The sequence below is a fragment of the Mus caroli genome, unplaced genomic scaffold (assembly GCF_978045245.1).
Source record: "Mus caroli unplaced genomic scaffold, Mus_caroli_1 scaffold_20, whole genome shotgun sequence".
Classification (NCBI taxonomy): Eukaryota; Metazoa; Chordata; class Mammalia; order Rodentia; family Muridae; genus Mus; species Mus caroli.
Window position 1 is genome coordinate 56,813,254 of NW_028227275.1, and position 20,557 is coordinate 56,833,810.

General features: G+C 49.1%; 1 protein-coding gene across 1 annotated transcript; it reads left to right on the forward strand.

The window, feature by feature from the left end:
- Positions 1-198: 198 nt before the first annotated feature.
- On the forward strand, positions 199-19,703 carry Bbs1 (Bardet-Biedl syndrome 1). Its single transcript, XM_021151793.3, has 17 exons — positions 199-295; positions 631-707; positions 830-864; positions 2,938-3,210; positions 3,700-3,746; positions 3,840-3,878; positions 3,977-4,049; positions 5,973-6,104; positions 7,281-7,387; positions 8,923-9,043; positions 9,175-9,333; positions 11,494-11,563; positions 12,121-12,279; positions 13,550-13,683; positions 14,852-14,986; positions 15,552-15,638; positions 15,833-19,703. The coding sequence occupies exons 1-17, from the start codon at positions 249-251 to the stop codon at positions 15,917-15,919; spliced, it is 1,782 nt and encodes a 593-aa protein (XP_021007452.1). The 5' UTR covers positions 199-248; the 3' UTR covers positions 15,920-19,703.
- Positions 19,704-20,557: the final 854 nt, after the last annotated feature.

Sequence of the window (20,557 nt, forward strand, 5' to 3'; positions counted from 1 at the left end):
CTTTAATTTGTTTCTCAGTCTAGTCTTAACCCCTAAAAAGGGCTCCTCCCCAGACCTCAAAGCCCAGGCCCCTGTCTTTAATGCAGAAACCATAAGTCAACGTTGCATAGGACAAGGAAACCAGTGCTTATTTGGTCCCAGCCGGGACAATTTTACCCCGGAACCTTTGTTCCTGTGCTTTCGGATGCCCGGATTCTATTGGGCGTTGCGCGACGGCTGAGCTGGTTGCCAAGGCGACGCCTGGGAAAATGGCTGCGGCGTCTTCATCGGATTCCGACAGCGGGCGAGCTGAGAGGTTAAGTCCCGGGTCCTCACCGCTTCCTTTCCCTCAGATGGTGCTTGGTAGCGGGTTCTGGGCTCTTGCTTTCGAGCAGCGGTGGAAGTTCTGGGAGGGCCCTTTAGAAATCAGACGAAAGCTGATGGCCAAGAAGTATCTGTATGTGATTGGCCGGTCACTCCAGGCGCCAATTGAGCGCAGATCTAGACTTAGTATTATCCTTTCGGTGTTTGTGCTCTCAGTTTCAGGCGTCATCTCGCTTAGAGCTTTTATTTATTTATTTATTTATTTATTTATTTATTTATTTATTTATTTTCTTCGTCATGGGACCCACTTTCTTTTTTCCCTCTCAGCAACGAAGCCAATTCTAAATGGCTGGACGCACACTACGACCCCATGGCCAACATCCACACCTTCTCCTCCTGCCTGTGTGAGTCTCTAGACATACCTAGGGACACCCAGATTCTAGGAGGATGGGAGGAACAGGGAACGGTTTCATGGAGAAATCTTTGAGATTCTGAGACTCCTTTTCGACCCTTTTGTGTTTTCTAGCACTGGCAGATTTGCATGGCGATGGGGAGTACAAGGTAGGCAATCAGAAAGTTGAGTGGTGTGTATGTGACTCAGAAGTGAGATTTGCAAAGAGGCTCAACATACTCTGGAACTCATCAGTACTAAAAGGCACACTTCGTTGCAACTTCTTTCTTTTAATGATGCATTTTTATTTTGTGTGCGTTGGTGCTTTGCTTGTATGTGTGCTTGTGTAAGGTTTCAGATCCCTTACAACAGGATTTACATACAGTTGAGAGCTGCCTTGTAGGTGCTGGTGTTTGAACCAGGATCCTCTGGAAGAACAGCCAGTGATCTTCACTGCTGAGCCATCTCTCTAACCGCAGAATTTCTTAGTAATTTGGAAAGTGAACATTAATTTTATAACATGATCTGCAGAAGTTAAACAGCAAGATGTTGTGGATTTATAGTACCAAGACATACGATTTTCTCTTTTTTTTTTTTTTTTTGTCTTTGTTTGTTTGTTTGTTTTTCAAGACAGGGTTTCTCTGTATAGCCCTGGCTGTCCTGGAACTCACTTGTAGACCAGGCTGGCCTCGAACTCAGAAATCCGCCTGCCTCTGCCTCCCAAGTGCTGGGATTAAAGGCGTGCACCACCACTGCCCTGCTGACATATGATTTTCTAAAAAATAATTTGGGGGCCAGGAGTGGTAGTGCATGCCTTTAATTGCAGCACTTGGACAATAGAAACAGGGAGATCCATGAGTTTGAGGTTGACCTGTGAAGTTCAAGGCCAGCCACGTCTGCTTAGTGAAACTGCATCGAAAACAAAAAAAACAAAAGCAAACTAACAAACAGAGAAATCTGCATCCCAAAACACAGTTAGAATCAAAATAAATTTATCTAGTGTTGGAAGGATGCATGAAGTGTGGAGGTCCGGTAACAACCGGTTCTCTCCTGTCATGTAGGTCCCAGTGACTGATGACTGAGGTCATCAGACATGGTGGTACGCACCCTTACCCACTGCAGGTCCCAGTTCTTTATGTCTAATCATTATTGCTTAACTTTCTAGTTTATAATACAAAATAATAGGCTTAAAATAGGAAATGATTCACAAACCTTTTCTTTTCTTTTTTCTTCTTCTTTTTTTTTTTAGTCAAAGTTTTTCTCTGTAGTAGTCTTGGCTGTTCTGAAACTCAATATATAGTCCAGGCCCCAGGATGGCCTCCAACTCACAGAGATTCTCCCTGCCTCTGCCTCCCATGTGCTGGAATTAAAGGCATCTTTGAGTAGAGACCATGTTAATAATCTTCTCTGTATCATTCAGGATTTAGTACATGTGCTGCCGAGGCGACTATGATTCTTTGGTGTAGGGTACCGTCTTGGTACCGTCTTGACTGGGGGCGACTACAATTCTTTGGTGTAGGGAACCGTCTTGACTGGGGGTGACTACGATTCTTTGGTGTAGGGAACCGTCTTGACTGGGAACAGGCACTAGAGTGTCACTAGGTAAAGCTGCTTGCTTGATGACCTGAATGCAGCCCCGTGGGTGAACAGGATAGCAGGAAAGAACCAACTCCCGGAAGTTGCCCTCTGGTCTCCACATGTGTGCTGCGGCATGGATGTCCCCACACACACATACATATGTGTACTTTAGAATGTGGAGGGAAACAGAGCTCAGGGAAGTGAGGCTCTTCCGTTTCTCGGGAGGACGTAGATCATCACGAGGCTGGTGACCATAGAGGCTGCAGGTGTTAGAGTGGAATTCCATATACTTTTCTCTCTACTGTTCTTTATAATTGGACATTTTCCTTAGTAAAAAAACATTTCAATGTAAATATAAAGTAAATATATCTTAGCCTCATAATAGAGAAGAACATTACAGCTATGTTCAAAGTCCCAAGTTCAATCTCCTACCACAGGAGGAGGAAAGGAATGAGTAATGAATGGATAAACCCCTCATGTGCCCCTGAGCACTCGCCAGGCCTATAATTCAGGATGGATTTGGTTTTCCTCCAGGTGTCCTGAGGTCGGCATTCCCATTTTGCAAGAGAGTAACGTGAGTTCAGAATAGCTAAGTAAATTAGTAAGCACCGACAGGAAGGGTGAGTGAGACGGCCCTTATGCTGAATGCTCTCTTCTGTCTGCAGCTGGTGGTGGGAGACCTTGGCCCAGGTGGGCAGCAGCCCCGCCTGAAGGTGCTCAAAGGACCCACAGTGCTGACGGAAAGCCCACTGCCTGCCCTGCCGGCCTCGGCTGCCACCTTCCTCATGGACCAACACGAGCCCAGGACACCTGCCCTGGCACTCGCCTCAGGGCCTTGTGTCTATGTTTATAAGAACCTTAGACCCTACTTCAAGTTCAGCCTGCCCCAGTTACCTCCAAACCCTTTGGAACAGGACCTTTGGAACCAAGCCAAAGAGGTAGGTGACATAGCAAACAAGAACTCAGAGACAGCGAGCGGCTACCGCAGGAAGAGGACCAGACTCTCAGGAGAGTGGGCTCACGGGAGTGGAAGGTGGGCCATAGCCCAGCTCTGGAACAACAGTGAGGTGCTGACCCTAAGCAGTGCCTTCCAGGAAGGCACTGAGCTAGGTCCTCTGGAGAGCAGAAGTCATCAGATGTCTCTGCAGTAACTACATCCCTTCCTACCTATTGGAGAAAGAGGAACCAAAGAGGGAAAAGGCTCACCTGAGGGAGTGGGGGATGGCCCTGGAGAGAGGGACACATAAGAGGCAACAATAAAGAGGCTGATGGGTGTGAGCATGTCCTGAGATGGATTCAAAGCAAGATCTCAGACTTGGGGTTGAGTGCCAGGCCACTGGGAAGAAAGTATAGAGCAAGGATAGACACAGTGAGCCGGCTGAGGCCATGGCTGCCAGAGCTCACAGCCTCTCCCCATGCTGACACAGGACCGGATTGACCCCTTAACCCTGAAGGAGATGCTGGAGGACATCAGGTGAGAGCCCACCTCCCTACTTGGCACCCCTTCATCCCAAAGCTCTCCTCTGAACCCTCATGAAAGCCGCCATGTCGGCCATTCTCGTTTCAGGGAAAAGGCAGACGTGCCTTTGTCTGTGCAGTCACTCAGGTAGGAGTCCACTGGGGGCAGGGTGGAGGGGATGTCTGTGGACTACCCTAGAGGCAGCCAGGCCACGGCATGCCGGTGCCTGTTCTGTGTATCTGCAGGTTTCTGCAGCTGGAGCTGAGTGAAATGGAGGCGTTTGTGAACCAACACAAGTCCAAGGTTATCAAGCGCCAGGTATACCCTTTCTCTTTTTATTGCCCTATCAAGGTGCTTACATTTTTAAAATTGTACGTGTTCATATGCAGCCAGGTGCATGTGTGTGTGCATGGTGTGGAGGACAGAGAATGACCTCAGGTGTCATCTTCAGGAATGCTGTCCATCTCCTTTGAGATAAGCTTTCTCTTGGCATAAAGCTCACCAATTAGGCTACATATAGCCTGCCAGGAGGCCACAGGGATCCATCTGTCTTAGCCTCCCCAGCACTGGTTTTACAGGGATGTGTCACCGTGCCTGGCATTTCTTACATGGCTTCTGGGGATCACACTCAGCTCCTGCTCGCCAGGCAAGCACTTTACCAACAGAACTGTGTCTCCAGCTCCAAACGCTCCTGTTTAAAACAAACAAACAAACCATGTAATGAGCAGTTAATTCTAACACTGAGCCTGGCCAGTGGCACTCTGTAGTTTTCCTTCCACTAACACTAATGTCTGGGGTCTCAAAGCAGAGAGCCTTCTTCTACCTTTCTAGTTAACAGGGAGACACCCTCTTCTTGCCATTTCTGAGCATTTCCTTCGCAGGTGTGCATTTATGCTGCTTTCCTTGAGTAACATTGTGAGGACACCATATTTTGAGCCTTACATAGCCTTTGAGAACTCTAATTTTTTTAAAGATTTGTTTATTTATTTTATGTATATGAGCACACTGTAGCTGTACAGATAGTTGTGAGCCATCATGTAGTTGCTGGGAATTGAGCTCAGGACCTCTGCTCACTCCAGCCCAAATATTTATTTATTATTATATATAAGTACACTGTAGTCGTCTTCAGACACACCAGAAGAGGGCATTAGATCTCATTACGGATGGTTGTGAGCCACCATGTGGTTGCTGGGATTTGAACTCAGGACCTTTGAAAGAGCAGTTGGTGCTCTTAACCACTGAGCTATCTCACCAGCCCGAGAACTCTAATTTTAGTAGCTTGTTAATTATTTAGTTGGTTATAATTCTTTTTATTTGTTTGATTTGGCCGGTTGCCGTTTTGTGACAGCATCTCATTAGTTGAGTTTGTCTTTGTTCTACGGATCCTCTTGCCTCTGCCCCCCAGGGCTGAGTTTGCAGGCCTGCACCACCACCCTCAGTGGTTCGCTTCACCATGTGTATCCACCACCCCTCAGCACCCTTCTGTGCTGTTGTAATGATGCCTGTACAGCATACAACACATTCATTCAAAGAAAAGCATTTTGCTTCTGCTAGTTTCCATAGAGAAACTCTTTAAAAATGTGGTCACGTATATCATTTTGTTTTGCTTTTGAGACAGGGGCTTACTATATAGTCCCAGCTATCCTGGAGCTTACTGTGTAGACCAGGCTGGCCTTGAATTTACAGAGATTAACCTGTCTGTGCCTCCTGACTGCTGGGATTAAAGGCAAGTACCACTCCTGGGTTGTAGACATTTGTAAAAGATACATTTAATTCTTATTTTCTGTGTATGAATGTTTGCCCGCATGCGCACTGCATGTGTGCCAGCTGCCTGCAGGTGCCCGTGTCATTGGATTCTCCTTTAAAACGTGGCTTTTGTTGTTTGGAGTGTTTGTTTGCTTATTTGAGACAAGGTCTTGCTAGGTAGTTTGGGATATCCTGGAACTAGAGATTTAAGCCAAGCTGGTCTTGAACATCCAGCAATCTTCTGGCCCCTGCTGCCACAATTATTTGACTACAGGTGTGAGTCACACCCAGCTCTTTAATGTGTGGCCGAGTTGGTTTTGACTCTGTAACTCGTAAGTGGCTTGAACAATAGTTACTCTTAAGCATTTAGATTTATAGAAGAAACACCTCTGCCATCAACATCCAGGTACAGTTCTCATGCTTGTTCCTCTTTTGCCCTCTCCCTTCTCTCCTCTGGCTCTGGGGTGTCTGGGAACACGGTGGAATGCTCTGCAGACAGTCATCACCACCATGGCCACCCTGAAGAAGAACCTGGCAGATGAGGACGCAGCGTCCTGTCTGCTGCTAGGCACTGAGAGCAAGGAACTCCTAGTGCTGGACCCTGAGGCTTTCACCATTTTGGCCAAGGTCAGTATCAGGTCTGTCCCTGGTTATACACAAGGTCCAGGCTGTGGTCCTCCTGCTCTTCCAGTGTGGATAGCATCTATTCAGAAAGTGTAGCTAAGCATAAAGAAAGACTAGATGGCCCAGAAGCTCACCACTCCTAAGTCTGGTGTGAAAGGTATAGTAGGGATCCTTCCAGACGTTCTCATGTGTGGACTAGTTGTCTACCTTGGTTCAAACCTTGTTTTATAGAGAGGTATATTTCTAGTTCATTACTGCTGCTGTGATAAAACACTCTGATCACAGAGTGGGGAGGACAGGGCTTGATTGACTGACAGCTCTGGGTTATTGCTTACCATTTCAGGGAAGAGAGGAGGCTGTCACAGCATATCCACAGTGGAGAGCAGAGAGAAAGGAACACAGGCAGGCTGTCTGTCAGCACTGGCATCATCTGGCTTGCTCCACTCAAACAGCTCAGGGCCCAACCAGTGAGTTCATATTGCCCACATTCAAGGTGTGCCTTGACAGCTCAATTAACAGTCAAGACAGCTGCCCACAGGGCAGCCTGACCTAGGTAGCTCCTCAACTGAAACTCCTCTCGGCGAGTCTATGTTTGGTAAAGTTGACCGTGAGTGCAAGCCGTACAGTGTCCTTAGATAGGCAGGCTCATGTGCAGAGCCCACAGTTTGCTCTCTTCACGTTACTGTAGAACGTTAGTGTCTTCCTTGGTTCACAAAACCACGCCAACCTTTTCGTCGTTATTTGGTTTTGTCTTTTTTTTTTTTTTTTTTTTTTTTTGCAGTATAGCCCAGGATAGCCTTGAACTGTGATCCTCCTGGTTCCATTTCCCCAAGTGCTGATATTATGGGGTGTACCACCACTGCAGCTTCATATCAGCCCTTCTCCATGTAGTTATATGTGTAAATACATACATACAAACATACATGTATTTACTTGGCCACTTGGTGTCCACGTAAATGATTCTCACTATTATCAATGCTGCTCCAAGGTCTTCCTTGTTCAGACGCCTTTATCTCTACTTACATCGCTCTCATACTTTGCTGGAGGTGACAGGGTTTAGCCAAATGGTGTAGACTTAAAGCTGTCAGCAGTAGGAAGTGAAGAGAGGTCAGGATTTTAGTCAAGAATTGACAGTCTCTTCCGACCGTGGTTAGTAGGTTTGAGCCGTTCTCTCTGCAGATGAGCCTGCCCAGTGTCCCTGTCTTCCTGGAGGTTTCCGGCCAGTTTGATGTGGAGTTCCGGTTGACTGCTGCCTGCCGAAATGGGAACATCTATATCCTGAGAAGGTAGCTACAGCTGTGGCCCCAGACACCCAGTGGTTTCAGAAGCTTGCAAGATGAACAGGGGTTTAGGCTGGAATTTGAGATTGAAAAGAGGAGAATTTTGTAAAGGAGACTGAGCATTTGAGGGTAGAGGAGGAGGAGCCTGATGGCTAAGAGCCTGCTATGAGGACTGTAATACGAGAGCAGCACAGCCGGAAGGTGGAGGAAGCAGTCAGATACAATCTCTTATATTTGTTATATTCCTTTATAATGTATGTGACACATATATTCGTTTGATATTCCAGACAGTGTTTGTTTGTTTGTTTGTTTGTTTGTTTGAGACAGAGTCTCTCTGTGCTATGGCTGTCCTGGAACTTGCACTGTAGACCTCTGTAGCCTTGAACTCACAGAAATCCACCTGCCTCTGCCTCCCAAGTGATAGGAATAAAGGTGTGCACCACCACTGCCCAGCTGAATTATTTTATGTTCGTGAGTATTTTGCCCATGTGCATGTCTGTATACCACATGCATGTGATACCCAGAGGCCAGAAGGGGTCATCAGCCTCTTGGGACTAGAGTTTCAGTTAACTGTAAGCAATGATATAGACTGGGAATTGAACCTGTGTCTTTTAGAAGGGCAATCAGTACTCTTTTTTTTTTTTTGAGACAGGGTTTCTCTGTGTAGCTCTGGTTGTCCTGGAACTCACTCTGTAGACCAGGCTTGGCCTCGAACTCAGAAATCCGCCTGCCTCTGCCTCCCAAGTGCTGGGATTAAAGGCGTGCGCCACCACGCCCGGCAGCAATCAGTACTCTTAACCTTTGAGCGAGCTTTCCACCCTTCCAGATAGTCTTTTAAGTCAGGACATTTATTGAGCATCTACTATGCATTCAGTACTGTACATGGGGTTGGAGATTGACTGGTAAGTGGAATGCTGGAAATATGGTTCCTGCCTTCCTGGGGAAGACACAGTAAAAGTAGTGTAAGCTAGATGAGTACTTTTGAGGAGAAATGGAGGCTCAGTGGGAAAACAAGCAACATCTGGGTTGGTGGCATGAAGGTGGTGGCGTACACCTGTAGTCCCAACATTTAGAAGGCTAAGAAAGGAGAATTCCCAGAGCCCAGAAGCCAGAGATGTAGTCTTTATACAGCCTGGAGAAAGTGGGTCACAGCTATGGTTGAAAGGCAGAAATTAGCCCCTCTGTTTGAAAAAGGAAAAACTAAGGAAAGATCAGAAAACTGATGGACCATCCTTTGCTGATAACCAGTAAACTTTCCAAGTCCACTAACACTGGCTAGACCACTCTAAGGTAAATGCATTCAGAACTCTGGATCCCCAGGACATTTGTCACCATAGTGAAGGGCAGGAGACAGTAGGTAAACAAGCCTGGTGTCGTCTAGGCTCACACGTCTTCTGAGGTAGGTGGAGAAATGATCTCATCATTTGCTCAGGACCAGGCAGGCTCTTGGGTTCATCTAGTGGGGCTAAGACGGGATGGGTCGGCCAGGGAGCTAGATGCAAGACCTCTCTGGGCTGAGAGATCATGTCTCTATTCCACAGAGACTCCAAACACCCCAAGTACTGCATCGAGTTGAGTGCCCAGCCGGTGGGGCTGGTCCGGGTACACAAGGTCCTGGTGGTGGGCAGCACCCAAGAGAGTCTGCATGGCTTCACCCACAAGGTGCGGTCTCTAGCCCCTCCCCTCCACGCTGTCTGCCCTGTGAGCCCAGAGCTGTCCGTTACCGTTCCAGCCACCCCTTATTTCCGTGTGAATCCCTGAGCTCCCTGCGGACACTGGCTGTTTCTTGCCAGGGTAAGAAGCTGTGGACAGTGCAGATGCCTGCAGCCATCCTGACCATGAACCTCCTGGAGCAGCGATCCCGAGGCCTGCAAGCTGTCATGGCTGCTCTGGCCAATGGGGAAGTCCGAATTTACCGAGACAAGGCCCTGCTCAATGTCATCCATGCCCCGGTGAGTGTGACGGCATGCCGCCACCACCACTGCTGCTGCCTCCTCCTTACCCAAGCCCTATTTTTTTCTCTGATTTTTTATTTAATCTTTGATAGTTTCATACGTGAATGTAATTGATCCCATCCACCCACATTCCCTTCCTATCTGCCCCCAACTCCCTGTGATACCCTTTTCCCCAACAGAGCTCCCTGTTTTCATGGGGCTTTGTTGTGTTTTGTTCATAGAATCCACTGAGTTTAACTAAGGCTGTTTGCATGTGTATGGGGTGGGTTTATTTACTGGGTCAAGGCCAGTTTACTGGTGGCAACACCCCTGAATAAGAATGAGTCCCCTACCTCCAGCAGTGTGGAACACAAGCTTATGAGGCCTCACCTGAGCTAAGGAGCTAAGGCCTAATGACTAAGCACTTGATTCCAGGGAGTTTATACGTGGTGACAGCAGCCAGAGACAAATGAACACACAGAGCGGGTGAGAGCAAAGCAGGGGGCTGAGTGACTCGGGGCCTGAGTGGATGGATGGCAGAGGAACACTCTAGACCAAGAGCAGCATGAAAAAAGGCTGAGGGGCATAATAAGTCTTTGGTTTTAGGGATAGGGTCTCACTACAAAGCTCTAGCTGGCCTGGAATTCACTATATGGACCAGGTTGGCCTCTAACTCACAAAGCTCTACATGACTTTGCCTGCTGGGTGCTAGGATTACAGGCTTGTGCCACTATGCCCTGTTTCTCCTCCTCCTCCTCCTCTTCTTCTTCCTCCTCCTCCTCTTCCTTCTCCTCCTCCTCAGCATCTTCATCATCTAATTTCATCATTTTCCTTTTCCGCCCTCCAACCCTTTACACATAATCACTCTCCTTGCTCCCTCTCAAAATTATGGTCTCTTCTTTTAGTTGTCATTGTTTTACACATGCTCGTGCGCACACACACACACACACACACACACACACTATTACAATCTGATCAGTACACATACATACACACACACACACACACACACACACTATTACAATCTGATCAGTACACATACACACACACACACACACACACAGGCACACTATTACAATCTGATCAGTCCATATAGTACATATTAAATTTCAGGGCTGACTATTGGGTATTGGATAACCAATTGGGATTATTTTTTAATTAATTTTGTGTGTATAGCTGTTGGCCTACATGCGTCTATGCACCACATATGCTGTTTCCATAGAGGCTAGAAAAGCACATAGGATCCCCTGGATCTGGGTCCACCATGTGGATGTGGGATTTGAACCAGGGTCCTCTGCTCAAGCAGCCAGTGCCTTTAACTCCTGATCCATCTCTCCAGTTCCAGGGCTCATTTTATTTATAGTATATACTTTAGATATACTATAAATAATATGTTTTGAGTGTGTGTCCATGTGCCACCACAAGCATGTGGAGATCAGAGGACAAGTTTTAAGAATGGGCTCCTCTAGCCCGGCGTGGTGGCGCACACCTTTAATCCCAGCACTCGGGAGGCAGAGGCAGGCGGATTTCTGAGTTCGAGGCCAGCCTGGTACAGCCAGAGCTATACAGAGAAACCCTGTCTCGAAAAAAAAAAAAAAAAAAACCAAAAAAAAGAATGGGCTCCAAGGGTTCTGGGGACTGAGCTTAGGTTGTCGGACTTGCACAGTGAGAGCTTTTACCCTCCAAACCCTCTCACCTCATAGAACTTAACTCCCTACTGGAATTTGATGTCACTGTATAAAATCTGGAAGCAGTGGTTGGTCCTGTGGTCCTGAGAAGGTACGGGGTTGGGAGAGCGAAAGAGGAGAAATTGGGTAAGACAGACTGGAATCTGATTTGGAGGACCTGAAATATCTTGCTAAGCAGAGGAAAAGCGTTGGAGGGTTGTGGTTTTGAAAGGCAGCAAAGGTAACCAAGGACCCAGTGCAGGCAGCCCAGGCAGCCCAGGAGACTGATTAGAAGGCCACCCCAAAAGAGGGTAGGGGTGCCTAGTGTAGAACTTCGGCACAGCCAGGGAGATTAGAAGGGAAATGAATAATCCAAGCAGTGTTTCCAAGACAACACTGCTGCTGCTTCTCCCACGCCTTCGCATTTGAACTTCAGTTGGGCTCTCCCCTCCAGCCCGTCTTGCTTTCTTTCTCAAGATTTTTTCCCAGCTAAAGTCTGGTTCCCCCGTAGGATGCAGTAACCAGCCTGTGCTTTGGCCGATACGGGCGGGAAGACAACACCCTCATCATGACTACTAGAGGTGAGGACTCAGATCTGGGGAGCACAGTGGGACTGGAGTGAGGGGGATGAGATTCTGTGGGGAAGGAGGGGCATGGATAGAGACAGTGGGACCCCAGGCCTGCGGACATGCCCTATGTACGATTGGATCAGATCATAATAGTTGGATTTTTTTGCCAAGGAGCTAATCCTGGTCAGGTAGCGCCTCTCCAGCCTGTACCTTCAGCATCTACCTGAGCACCAAGAACATCACAGTTCTTCATGAATAGTGGCTGAGTGAGTGAGTGAGTGACTGAGTGATAAGAGACTGCTGACAGCCAAGAGTGCTGTCACACAGCTATAATAGCAGCACTTGGAAAGGTGGAGGCAGGCAGATCGGGAGATCAAATCTATCCTAAGCTATATGGATCCTGTCTTCAGGAGGAAAAAAAAAAGACAGACTTGAGATATTTCATGTCTTCTAGAAAGTGAGTCTCTTCAGAAGGACCAACATGCTTGGACAAGAGTGCTGTTGTTTGAGGAAGAATGGGAATGTGGGGTAGGACAGGGAAGTGGATGTTTTGTTTGCCCACATCTCAGGTGGCGGCCTGATCATCAAGATCCTGAAGCGCACAGCAGTGTTTGTGGAAGGGACGGGTGAGGTGGGCCCACCGCTAGCACAAACCACAAAACTCAGTGTGCCCCGAAAGACCCGGCTGTATGTGGATCAGACCCTGCGGGAGCGGGAAGCTGGCACAGGTGAGACCTAGGGAAGAACACAGAGTCCCACTGGGTGCCTGGGGCGTGAGTGAGATCTTAGCCAGTGGGAAGACCCTCAGGTAACAGACTAATCCTCATGGCAGAGGGTGATGCTGGCGAGAGCACCAGAGGCAGCAGTCCCTTTCAGATGTAGAAATTCTCTTTTTTTTAAATTAATTAATTTTTTACACTCCATATTCTATTCCACTCACCCCGCATCCACCCTCTGACTCTTCCACATCCCATACCTCCTCCCCATGCCCCTGTCTCCACGTGGATGTCCTCATCTCCCACCCGATCAGACCTCCCCACTTCTTGAGGCCTCCAGTCTCTTGAGGGTTAGGTGCATCTTCTCTGACTGAATCCAGACCCGGCAGTCCTCTGCTGTATGTGTGTATTGGTGGCCTCATATCAGCTGGTGTATGCTGCCTGGTTGGTGGTCCAATGTTTGAAAGATCTCGGGGGCCTAGAAAATTGTAAAACTGCCTTCACCTTCATGATGGCTGTGGTGGCACACACGTGTGATCCTAGCTCGTGGGAGGTGGAAGGTAGCAGCATATCAGGCTCACACTCAGCTTTGGCCACATAGTGAGACCCTGACGGAGACCCAAGGCAACCTCAGAACTCAGTGCCAATGCAGCTAGGCACAGCTAGAGGTGGGTCTGAAGAAGGGTCGCCTGAGCTGACAAGTGTTAGGGCTAAGGGGTCAAACAAGGGGACTTAGGGATGGATGGGGGCAGTGGGTGGGTTGAGCTTGGCATGGATAGGACCTTAGATGGAGATGACTAAGAGGCAGTTCAAAGCAGAGGCAGGCCTGGGCACCCACCAGCTGCCAGAGACACACCACACAGTAGTGTCTGCACATCTGGGACTTGGTGTGTGGATATGGGAACAAGTTCAAAGCCTTTAGGAGCTGGAAGCTGGTGTTCTTTGGGGTGGCAGAGTCAGGGCAAGTCCTATACTATCTAGAGAACAAGATGGTAGGAGAGAAGACCAAGGCCGAAATCAGCCTTGAAACTGTGAAATTTAGTCTTGAGCGCTGAACAAGAGGACCAGGGATGGAGACTGAGATTATGTGAGCAGTGAGGTGGTAGGAGAACCAGGAAGGAGTAGAGTGTGGTCCACAGCGTGCAGCATGGCCCTCCCTATCTCAGTCTTCCCAGCACCTGCAGGCCTTGCCTTGCCTCTCCCATCATGCCTTCTTTTCCTATTCTCATGGAATCTAAGCAAGAACGCTCTCACCTCTCACTGCTTCCTGTTGCCTCTGCAGCCATGCACCGGACCTTCCAGACCGACCTCTACCTGCTGCGCCTGCGAGCTGCCAGAGCCTATGTCCAGGCCCTGGAGTCCAGCCTGAGCCCCATGTCAACCACAGCTCGGGAGCCCCTCAAGCTGCATGCTGTGGTGAGTATCCAGGTGTAGGGACATTAGGGTAGGGATGAGTGGCATCCTCCCTGCTGCACTGTAAGCACCCAGAGCCACTGCCAAGCCACCTAGCCCTGTGCTCCCATCTCACCTCCTCACAGATCTAAGCCTAAAACCCCTGTCCTCCTAAGGGGGCTGCTCAGCCTTCTCTACTCTCCTCTTCTGTGCTGCTCCAGAGGTGCACATGCTGTACCTCAGACAGACTGGGCGCTGGCAGAAGCTGGGCATAACCAGCACAGAGTAGTCACAGTGGGATATTGTGCATCCCAGGGACCTGGAGGGACTCTCCTGGCCACAGATGAGGGCATAGAGTGATTTCTGTTGGCATGGCAGCCTACAGAATTAGGACTGCCTGGTACAGGGAAGGTTCACCCTGACCCAACCCTAGGTATACACACAGCTGCACGCATACACGCACACGCGCACGTACATGCACACACATACTTACACACACATATACACACACATACACACACATATACACACACATACACACACACATACACACACACACACACACACACAAGCCTGAGGGTCCTCACCAGTTCTGAGTGTTTTCAGAGCCACCTGTATTCTGATTGCACCTATTCTTTTTTTTTTTTCTCCCTTCTCCCCAAGATAGGGTTTCTCTGTGTAGCCCTGGCTATCCTGGAACTCACTCTGTAGACCAGGCTGGCCTCAAACTCAGAGATCCACCTGCCTCTGCTATCCCAGTCCCCAGTGCTGGGATTAAAAGCATGTGCCACCATGCCCAACATCACTTGTTTCTTTTCTGAAGAAAGTGGCTAGATACAGAAGAAAGGGTTGAAGAAAGGGTTCCTGAGCCCCTTAGAATGGGAGGAGGTGGGCCTTAAATCATTGAGCCACCAGGATGGGAAGTTAGGCAGAAGTGCCTGGGGCCAGTGATGAGCACAGCTGCAGCCCTGAGCCAGCTGTACTTGATCTTGCTAAGTAGACTCCATCAAGACCCTCCCTGATCTGTGCCTTTGCCACATCGCTCTACTTCTGGGCTCTTTAAGAAGCAGAGCGGTGGAACTGGAGACGAGTATCTGGCGGCCCTTGATGGAGAGGCAGCAGGCATGATGGTGGTATTCAGTGTTCAAGGCCAATGGGTCCTAAGTGCCTGTCCATCTTACTCTCTCCACAGGTTCAAGGCCTGGGCCCCACCTTTAAGCTCACACTTCACCTGCAGAATACCTCAACGGCCCGTCCGGTCCTGGGGCTGCAGGTCTGCTTCCTGTACAACAAGACGCTCTATGCCCTGCCTCGGGCCGTCTTTAAGGTACTAGATCTCCACGCTGACGTGGGCTCCAACAGTCAGGGCTGGGGCTAATGAAGTGCCCATAGTAAGTTGCCGTAAGAGTAAGGGGATGACCAGTAGACCAACACAAGACAGAGACCAGACTCAGCCCCTGCCTCCACCACCTTTCTCCCAGCCAGAGAGACCCCAGGAAGCCACACAGGAGGGGCTGGAAAATAGCTGTGTGAGTTTTTCCTCTGCACCCCTGATTGGAGAGGGCAGGCTGCTTCCCAGCTGTTCCTGCTGAAGAAAAGGAGCCACACTCTGCCCCAATCACTACAGAAGCAAAGGACCCGGTTCCCCCAGGGCCCAGGGGTCCTCAAGTTGGGAGAAGCAATACTCAAAACTCTGGAACAGAGAGGAGTCTAGGCTTAACCACAGACACGTGGGCCCGAGGCCTCCCTGCACCTTGTTGCCTGGAGCTGGCTGGTCATGCTTGCTCAGGCTGAAGCATCCTGAGAGGACAGCCATAACTGCTTTGTAATCTGTCAGATGCTGTCTAGGTCTGTGGGCTTTGAGGGCTAATCTGTTTCTGTTCCCCAAATAGGTTCCCTTGCTGGTACCAGGACTCAGTTACCCACTGGAAACCTTTGTGGAGAGTCTCAGTAGCAAGGGCGTCTCAGACATGATCAAGGTAGGTGGCTACTTCAGAGGCAAGTGGGACCCTGGGGAAGCAGTAGGATGAGGCTGGAGAAGACTATGGGACCCAGGGCTGTGATGCGGTGTTAGCAGGTAAGCTGGGAGCCTGTCAGTTGAGCCGGCTGGCAGAGTTGCTGTTAGTGAGGAGGAGAGGTCAAGTCGCCCCCCTGCCTGTCTTCTCCTCCCTAGGTGCTCGTGCTCCGGGAAGGCCAGAGTGCGCCCCTGCTGAGTGCCCACATCAACATGCCTGTGAGTGAGGGTCTGGCAGCAGCCTGAGCCTCCACAAAATGGAGCCTTTCGGATCCAGTGACTTCCAGGATTGCCAGACTACTTCCCCAGCAGCAGTGTAGTGAGACATCAGCTCCCTGTTCCTCTCTGACACAGACCCTTGCTCCCCACGTCTGCCAGTGGCCTGAGCAACAAGACACGGGGTGCTCAGAATCAGCTCCTTCTCCTCGGAACCCACTCACACACTGCCCTCAGTTCCTGCTGCCTGCCACTCCCCAGGTCCCAGGAAGAGATGTCAGGTGGTCAGGGCGAGCATAGCCTCAGTCCGTCCGTCCGTCCGTCCGTCCTTCCTTCCACTCACCTATTTCAGATTGAGAGCACAGTTGATCGAGGGTTTAGATGTCGGCTGGTACTGATCCTCTGTTGCCCTTTGAAGTTGCAGGGGTGTGGGTGCTGCCATCTTGGTTTACAGGCACGTGCTAAGCTTTCTCAGCTGAAGAGGGTCTCCACTTTCTACCCTGAAGCCCAGGAGTCACGGGGCTCAGTCCCCAGGTCCTAGACGAGCCACAGAGATTGTCAGAGGAGCTGGTGCCAGAAGTAGACGGGGTCCGTGTGAGGAGCTAGATCCACACAGCAGCTGCTCCCGAGTGGGTGCCCATGGCCAGAGGCACTGTTCTGAAATGGAATGCGGAGCTAGATAGCGAAGCTGGGGCTGGTGGCACTGGGAGAGGTCTGGACCTGAGACCTGGGAAGTGACCTAGGAGGCAGATGCCGACAAGTGCCTGTCGGAATGCACTTAGGTCCAGGCGCCCGAGATGGTCCTGCGGGTGGAATGTTGGCTGTGCAGTGGCCAGCAGGTGCCTGGGCTCACGGAAAAGGTGCACACCAGGGGTAGGGAACGAAGCCGAAGACTGAAGGAAGTGTGCTCAGATCTCAAGGGTCAGGACCCCTGGCCCTCCTCAGAGGCTGTTCTGAATCACTTGAGAAGCAGGAGCCCTGCTCCCTGGAGAGCAACATTTTTTCCCAGTCTGATCAGGTTCAGCCTGGTGTGTGGCACCCAGCTTAGGCTTGCAAGCTTCCACCTCCTCTGCAGTGTGAGAGAGACTTGCCTGGATTAACTCTAAGCCGTTGTCAGCCCTGGCACCATTAGAGCTTGGCAGCTCCTCAGGAGAAAGGGAAGCCTTGCTCCGAGAAGGTGAGACTTAATGGCACAGCTTTGTCCACAAAACCAATGTCTCCAAGCTGACCACCACTGCCCAGTAACAGCCTCTGCGCCCACTCGGGGACCAGGATGACCCTTCCAAAGGGTACTTCAGAGCCCAGGCTAAGAGACAGTGGGTCTGGACCAAAGAAACATCCTCGTTCTCCTATTGCCCATCTCCCTCGAGACAGGCACTACCTGAGCAAGGAGAGCAAAGGGTTCTTTGTGCATCATCCAGTGAGGCACAGCTGGACCACGCTGGAGGTCTAACTGGAGATGGGAAGATGGGGTAGGGGAGGGGGCGTTGCTGTGAGTCACAAACCCCAGCCTAACCTGCACAGAAAACAGGAAGGCCTGCCCAAGTTGCTGAGCCCTTGTCACTGTCATGTGAGCAGGGCTGTGCTCTCATGGGGCCAGGTTGTGTGTTGGGTCATGACATCCTAGTCCCTTTCACCCAAGTCATGCTGTGAAATCAGAACAAAAATATTTGATGTGTGCACTCATGATGATACAAGGGCTGAGACATATGACCAGGTCCTACCATAAAACACAGTGTCATACTATGTGTGCCTAGTAAGAAATGCATGCCATGCACCTTATGCACGTAAAAGAACATGAAGCATAAACAGTGCAGAGTGTCCAGGACCCACGGAAGTGAGAGCTCTAGGAAACTGAACCTTACGGGTGAGAAGAGACTAAAGTAAAATGCCCTCTTCCCATTCCACAGGACCATTCCTGTACAACAGCCATCTTCATTAACTATTTTATTTTTTGGTTTTTCGAGACAGGGTTTCTCTGTGTAGCCCTGGCTGTCCTGGAACTCACTCTGTAGACCAGGCTGGCTGCGAACTCAGAAATTCACCTGCCTCTGCCTCCCAAGTGCTGAGATTAAAGGCGTGCGCCACCACTGCCCAGCCATTAACTATTTAAAAATATATATATATATATATATATAAAGAGATTCTTTTAAAATTATGTGTGTGGGTGGGTACAGGTGCCCAAGGAAGCCTTTTCTAGGGCCTTGGATCCCCAGGAGCTGGAGTTACAGGTGGTTGTGAGCTGCCCAGTACGGGTGCTGGGTCCTTGGCAAGAGTAAGGGCTCTTATCCTCTGAGCGCCTCCCCAGCCCCATGCTCTCGCTTCAGTCATCTGTCTTAGACATTACCTGTTGATCCCTGTTGCAGCATATAAGCGTTTGGTGCTCTTGAGACCCCTCCCCTGCTCTCCATGCTTTAGGTAGTCAGTGCCCACTGTTTACATTGCTGTTTATATTGATTCCTGAAAGTCTTAGTAAAGTGAGAATTAACTATAACCATTTTTGAACTTTTAGATGTTTTCATGGAATTGGCACTTGGTTTGACTTTTCTTTCTTTCATTGCTAAGTTTTCTAATATACCATTGAAAATCCCCCCATCCTAGCTCAGTTCTTTTCGCGGGCGGGACACTTCCTTCCTAACTTGCTTCTGTGCAGACTCCCCTATAAGAGAGTTCCTTTTCCTGTTATCCCAGGGTTAGATCCCCTGATTCCTGGGTTCCATGTCTTCTTCCTTCTTCCGCCCTCATTGGGTAAAACATACCCAGGGTAACTTCATTCTAAAAGCCACGTGTGATGGTCATTCCCGGCTGTCAAGTTGACTGTATCTGGCCTGAACTACCATCCAGAATTGGAGCACCCCTGTGATCCAGAGCTTGAGGCTGGAAGGCACAGGCTTTGATCTGGACCTTGAAGCATAGTGACCATGAAAAGCTCAGGGAAGGTGACTCATGCCTTTAATCCCAGGAGACAGAGGCTAGCAGATCTCTGAGTTCAAGGCCAGCCTGGGACAGAACAAATTCCAAGTAAAGAGCATCTTAGGTCCAGGGGTGGTGGTCACACCTTTAATCTCAGCCATACTTTCTGCTGGCGGCCTACATAAGTACGGACAATGGAAGAAGGAAGGCTTGCTGCTGCTTTGCCTGCTTGCACTAACCTGGCAGCACATCTGTTGGAGCCTACTTCTTCAGGATTCCACCTTATACAGAAGACCAGCTGAAACACCCAGCCTCGTGGGACTGAGCAACTACTAGACTCTTGGACTTCCCATTCACAGCTGCCCATTGTTGGGTTACTTGGATTGCAGCCTAAGTCATTCCAATAAATTCCCTTAATATATAGACATTCCATAAGTTCTGTGACTCTAGAGAACCCTGACCAAGATACCACCCAAGTCTTTATATCACTGCTTATCTGGATGCTGTTGTGACAGTCTGGATAGTAAAACAAGCCGGGAACAGTTCTCCTGTAGGCGAAGCTCCCCTGTCTTCTGTGCTCTGTCCCAGTTGTTACTCTGACGTGGGGGTAATGGGCATTCCTCCTCAGGGCTGGCTGTTATTTTCTCTCTGGGGCTCCAGTTAAGCTCTGTGTCTGACAGATGGTCGCTATTGAGAGGACTGCATTGATCCTAATTTTCTTCTCTTCTTTCATGGCCATCTTTTTGCTTTGTTTTCTAAGAATGAGAATTTTGTAAGCTTTTCTTAAGTTTCAAACTGTTTTTCTTAGTTCCTGTGTTCAGTTCTTCTATTCTCTTCTCTTTAAGTTTGCATTTGTTTATATGTAAGTAGCCTAACAGCATCTAATTAAACAAAAACTCATGATGAATTTATTTTATTTTGTGTGTGTGTGTGGGGGGGGGTAATAGGAAGCACTCAGGGGCTTTAACTGATATTGAACCAGAGGCCAGAGAATAAAGCAAAAGTACAGAGCCCTGCATCTGGGGTGGGGAGAGGTGGAGGGCGATATTTTGTTTTTGCACAAAAACCCAGGCCTCTCTGTAGAGGGTGTGCAGGGCCATCTGCAGCCACAGCAGAGCCCCTAAGGGGCACAGCCTGAGACTCCTGTGGTCTGGCCTCTCTGTCCTGGCCCAAGATTGGGTCCTGTTTTATTCTCTTTACTATATAAGTAGAATTTCATAATGAATTTATTTGATAAAACAATCTAGCTGGAAGTGTGGCTCAGCAATGAAGAACAGTTGCTGATCTTGCAGAGGATCCGACCACCTCTTTTGGTACTAGGCACCCACGTGGTTCACATACATTCATGTAGGTACTCATAGGCATAAAATAAAACGTTTAAAGTAGAAAGTTAAAAAAAGTGAAGGCACATTCTACATTGCACAGTGATCTCACCCATGCAGAGACGCAAGAACCATAAAAAATATTTTTTAAGTTATTTTTATTACGTGCATTGGTGTTTTGCCTTTGCATATGTGTGAGGGCGTCAGATCTTGGAGCTCCGGACAGTTGTGAGTTGCCATGTGGGTGCTGGGAATTGAACCCTCATCCTATGGAAGAGCAGTCAGTGCTCTTAACCACTGAGCCATCTCTCCAGCCCCTATAAAAATAGTTTAATGGAAAAGGAAGCCAGATGTGGTGGCTCACACCTCTAAACCCAGAATTCAGAACATTGATGCAGGAATAGCAACGAAAGTTCAAAGCCATCCTGGGTTA

Excerpts from the sequence above, each read along its gene's own strand:
- Bbs1 (XM_021151793.3), top strand. The coding sequence starts at position 249 with ATGGCTGCGGCGTCTTCATCGGATTCCGACAGCGGGCGAGCTGAGAG. Across the intron at positions 9,334-11,493 it reads TCAATGTCATCCATGCCCCG|GATGCAGTAACCAGCCTGTG; the intron begins GTGAGTGTGACG and ends GTTCCCCCGTAG. Across the intron at positions 12,280-13,549 it reads GGAGCGGGAAGCTGGCACAG|CCATGCACCGGACCTTCCAG; the intron begins GTGAGACCTAGG and ends TTGCCTCTGCAG.